The 4,872-nt window shown below is 56.2% G+C and overlaps 1 protein-coding gene across 2 annotated transcripts in view; it reads left to right on the forward strand.

The window, feature by feature from the left end:
- Nucleotides 1-6: 6 nt before the first annotated feature.
- The window catches only part of TXLNA (taxilin alpha), a 9,304-nt gene continuing 4,438 nt past the window's right edge, over nt 7-4,872 (forward strand). The window contains exons 1-6 of one of the 2 annotated variants that reach the window (XM_035903974.1): nt 7-306; nt 817-968; nt 2,056-2,394; nt 2,902-2,993; nt 3,981-4,151; nt 4,497-4,691. In XM_035903974.1, the coding sequence (XP_035759867.1) occupies nt 851-968; nt 2,056-2,394; nt 2,902-2,993; nt 3,981-4,151; nt 4,497-4,691 (915 nt within the window). In that variant the 5' untranslated portion in view covers nt 7-306; nt 817-850. Of the gene's footprint in view, nt 660-816; nt 969-2,055; nt 2,395-2,901; nt 2,994-3,980; nt 4,152-4,496; nt 4,692-4,872 lie in introns of both variants that reach the window. The other variant, XM_009648528.2, reaches the window with a different exon arrangement.

Raw genomic sequence — 4,872 nt, forward strand, 5'->3', positions numbered from 1 at the left:
CGTGGGCGGCTGACACATGCCCTTGGCTCCCGCCGCTGCTGATTTTCTTGCTGGCGTTTTCCCTCCGCAAGCCCCTTCCCGGGCTGTTCTCCGAGGAAAAGCCGAGGTCTCTGCGTAACTGCTGCAGAAGGGCAAGAAAAGCCGTTCCCCGCTTCTCCCGGAGCAGTCCCTTGCCTCTGGGAGCACCGGCTGCCTCTGCTCCGTAATTGGTGTCGTAACCAGAGCAGAGAGTGCGGGTGGGAAGGCTGAGAACGCCCATACCCTGCGGAGGGAGGATGAGGAGAGAGGAGCCGGGATTTGGGCTCGGTCTGTTCGCCTTGGCTCACGGCGATGCTGGTTAATCTTTTCAGCGCTGAGCGCCAGCTCTGTGGCTTTAGTGGCTGTTGACCTTTCTGCTCTTGAGGCTCTGGTGTCCGGGTCCCCTGCCGCAGGGAAGGGGGTTTCACTGCCAACGCGCTCTGCTCTGAGTTTGGAAATCCAAGAGTAAAACACAGCGGGGACGAGGGGGGAGGACAGCCAGGGCTGAGGAGGCTGCGCCCAGCAGGTTGGGGACGCCGCGCGCTGCCTGCAAGCTGGGAGATGCTGCCTTGCTCAAGGAGGGGCTGCTTCCAGCTCTCCTCAGCGGGAAGAGGAGTTATCCTGATACAGAGCCCTTTGCGGTGAGGCACATGTTGTAAACAGCGATGCATTCCTCGGCGCAGAGCTGCGGGTGGCAGCCTCTGCCCAGAACAAATTCCTTCCCGGTCCAGGTTGATGGCTCCTAAAATCCCCCAAGCTGTTACTCCTTAAAATTAGCTGCTGTTTCGCTTTCTCTAGGGTTTGTCAAGACTGAGCGGGGAGAAGAGTCACGATGAAGAACCAAGGCGGGGAGACCAAAGCAGGCCCGCGGCCTGCTGGCTCTTCCAAAATGAGCGGCAGCTTGGTGCTGGAGGAAGGCGACTCAGCGGAGGCCGCAGCAGCCCTGGAAGGTGGGGAGTGCCCCGGGTCTGGGCTGTGCCGCTCCCTGCCTGCGGCTGACGGCAGTGCGGGCAGGGAGGCGCAGGAAACGCCTGAGGGTGGGTTTCCAGCCTGGAAAGAGTCAGGCTGGTGCTTCCTCTGTGTGAGGGTGGGCCGCTGCATCCAGCTCCTCTGACCTGTATGAGAGCAGCTGTGATTTCCGGGGCAGAAGATCCTGGTTTCTTCCTATTTCCATGTGTGTCCAGTTCTGAAGTAGCTACCACTTCCTGAGCAAAGCGTGGAGTTGATTCTCGCCTGAAAACGATGGGGTGCTTTATCGTTGCTTAGACCTTAAGGGTCCCATTTGGAAAATGTCAGGCAGCTCTTTCCTCGGGGCAGTGCTCAGTGACCTGTCCTGTTACTGGTGCTTCCTAAAGAGAACTCTCTGGAAGATGAAAGCCAGGTGTAGTCAAGTAGGTTCTTGCTTAAACTTAACCATGCCTTGTATTCTGATGCTGAGGGCATGTGGGATGTAGGAAACGCACAGCGCGTAGGGTCAGTTTAATAACCAACTGCTGCAAGTCTCTCTTTTGAACTCAGCTTTGGAAGCAAAGAAGCGTCCTGAAGGATGCGTTGCCTGCTCTTTCACTAAGTGTCCGCTGTTGGGGACAAGGTGCCTTTGATCTGAGACAGTACAGCTGCTCTTCTGTGTGAGGAGAGAGGCTAACACAGGTTTAAAAAAATCTATTGTCATGTAAAAAAGCCTGGCTCTGGGGATGTTAGCAGGCGGTTCCCATGAGGGAAAGCTCACGAGCAACCTGCTTTCGTTAAAGGATGGAGGGGAAGGGGAGGGGGGGTTAGAATTTTTGCTCTTGACAGATGTCAGGGGCTTGGTCATGCTCTCATGATCAAAAGAGAGGCTGTTAGGAATGCACCTCCATTGTCAGGGCAGCTGGCTGGAGACGCAGCCGGAACAAAGCAGCTTATGTTGCTGGAAGTTTAGCCAGCCTTGGTGCAGTGGGGAGCTCGGGAAACCTTCCCTCTGCCGCGTGTTTGTAGGGACCAGAGAATAGACGGTGTGGGGGAAGCCTCATGCTTTTGTGTTCCCGTCTCCCACAGCTCCTCTTGTGCAGGAGGACACCAAGTCCTCCCGGCCTGCCGTGCGCGACGTCTCCGAAGAGCTAAGCAGACAGCTTGAGGACATCTTGAACACATACTGTGTGGATGCCAGCCAGGAGGGCCCAGGCGAGGACGGCGGGCAGAGTGAGCCCGTGGAGCCAGAAGAAGCTGAGAAGTGTCGTAGCGAGTCCCCGAGGAACGGCGACCAGGAGTCGGGTGGCCCCGAGATGAACGGGGAGAAAGAAAGCACGAAGGGGAATGAAGAGTTTCGACCCGTCGAGGAGTGTGGGGAGCGGGATCAGAAGAAGGCTCAGGAAAAGAAGAAAGCCAAGGGCCTGGGTAAGCGGTTCCCTGCTCTGGTTGTGCTGCCAGCCTGAGAGCTTCGGTGCAGACATTGATTTTATACTGCGCTAATTGCCCTCGGTGAAATAAGTGTCTTGGGTACGTGATGTGCAGCAGTGTCTGGGAACGATACAGCATCCTCTTCCATGGTTTATGAGGAAATGTGCCGGGTGCTGCCAAGGCGCCAGCTGTTCCTGGGTGCTGCTGCAGCCTCTGAATTCTGTGGATTTCTCTTCTGCTGGACACAGCTCTCTCTAGCCAGCCCAGGGGTGGTTTTCCACTCAAAACCCCAGGTCTTTCCCCAGCTGCTTCAGTTGTTCACCCAGTGTATGTGGTGAAAACTGTGGGGCAGAGCCCTGCGATGGTAGCTCTGGCCCGGGGCAGGCAGGGCTGTGAGACCTGGTTTGTCTCTCCCATCTTTACCCTTACGAGCCAGAACTCCGTGTAAGTGATTTTTATTTATTTTTTTATTTTTTTTAATTTTAATTCTGTGTCTCATTCCAGGCAAAGAAATCACTTTGCTGATGCAGACGTTGAACACCCTGAGCACGCCAGAGGAGAAACTAGCGGCACTGTGCAAGAAATACGCTGAGCTGGTGAGTGCTTATTTCTGCGTTCCGGGCTCTGGGGCTGGGGGAGGTCACTGCAGCACCGAGCATGGGAGCTCCTTGATGAGGCAGAAGATGGCTGCAGATTTTTTTTCTCCATGTTGAGAGGGTCAGTCCAGGAACACATAGGTAGCTTTGCAGTGTACATTCTGGGATCTCTGCAGTGCTGGGTACCCAAATATCAGAGGACAGGCGTTGCTTGGCCCAGCCAGGCGTTGTCGTTTGCAGAAGTGTAAGCATGTATGGGAGTATTTTTGGTAAACGTGCATGTAAGAGGACTTCAGATCTATTTTCTCTCTGCTCCTTGCAACGTGGAAGCTGCATCTCTTGCCCATCCTGTCCCTGTGGCCGGGTCTGTTCTGCTGCGCCTGTGTCCCCCGATCTCTCTGCAGGCGGGGTGAGGTGCGAGTCGGCAGGCCCAGCCGGGACTGAGAACTGCACGGACACCTCTCCTGTCTGCACCGCTCCGTTGCTGCATTTCTGTTGATAATTTCCTAGCGGGAAGTGTGTGTTTGGCAGAGTCTTCGTGCTGCTACCTGTGCGCAGTCAGCCATACAGCATGCACAAACTCTGATGCCACGTTTAACCAGAGCCAGGCGTAGATCTAGTTCCGTGCATGGATCTGGTATAAAGGAGAGGTGTGGGACTGTCTGTGCGTGTCCGAAGTGGATGCGTTCAGGTTTTCCCTGTGCTCAGGGCTCTGCTCCATTTGAGCAACACGCGCGTGGAGGTGCTGGATGAATGTGCGAGTCTTTCAGATTCCAGCAGGACACGAATTCAGGAAGGAGAAAGGCCCTGTCCAGAGGGCCTTGGGCTCTGCATCAGTCCTGTTCTGCTCAAAAGTGGCATCTTTTGTGTTATAAAGCTCTCGTCCTCCAGAGCGCGCTGTTTTGATCCCTGTGGCCCCTCGCAGGGGCAGAGCCTGCTGCCCTGGCCTGTTGTGCTGCATCCGTGCCCTTTGCTCCCCTGTCCTAGCTGGAAGAGCACCGTAACTCCCAGAAGCAGATGAAGATCTTGCAGAAGAAGCAGACGCAGCTGGTGCAAGAGAAGGACCACCTGCAGAGCGAGCACAGCAAGGCCATCCTGGCCCGCAGCAAGCTGGAGAGCCTGTGCCGCGAGCTCCAGAGACACAACCGCACCCTCAAGGCAAGTGTCTCCTGGGCACTATTCCAGGAGCTGCTTCATCCCAAGCGCTTGCATCACTTGCTGTGGGGCTGCGAGCCGTTTTGGCAAGCTTACCTTTACCGGTGATTGCCCACAGTTTGCTGTCCAGGGCAGTGCTTTGATTTACTGTTAAGCCACCATTATCCACTGTGCCCGAGTGTTATTTTGGGGTATGTTCCCTGGGGAAAGGCCCAAAGGGGGCTGTCCAGCAGTGGCCCGAAGTCCCTTCCCAGTTGATAGATGCAATAGCGGGAGGCTGGGTGGGTTTGCTCACCTGCCTAGCACAGAGGATGATGTGTCCCTGCTCTCTCTGCCCTCCTCACGCAGGAGGAGGGTGTCCAGCGTGCGCGGGAGGAAGAGGAGAAGCGGAAGGAGGTGACATCCCACTTCCAGGTGACACTGAATGACATCCAGCTCCAGATGGAGCAGCACAACGAGAAGAACTCCAAGCTGCGCCAGGAGAACATGGAGCTGGCGGAACGGCTCAAGAAGCTCATCGAGCAGTACGAGCTGCGGGAGGAGGTGGGTCAGGGTGGGAGGCCTGGCGCAGGGCTGCTCTGGTGCATCTGTTCCGCCCAGGGAAGCGTGTTTCTGCTGCTGGAGGGGAGAATGGGCCTCTGGGCTCTTCCCTTGGGGTCGCTGGCTGAGCATGTCGTGACTGGCGGTGTTCCCTCGGCAGCACATTGACAAGGTGTTTAAAAAC

This window comes from Egretta garzetta, unplaced genomic scaffold (genome assembly GCF_000687185.1).
Source record: "Egretta garzetta isolate BGI_Z169 unplaced genomic scaffold, ASM68718v1 scaffold101, whole genome shotgun sequence".
Classification (NCBI taxonomy): domain Eukaryota; kingdom Metazoa; phylum Chordata; class Aves; order Pelecaniformes; family Ardeidae; genus Egretta; species Egretta garzetta.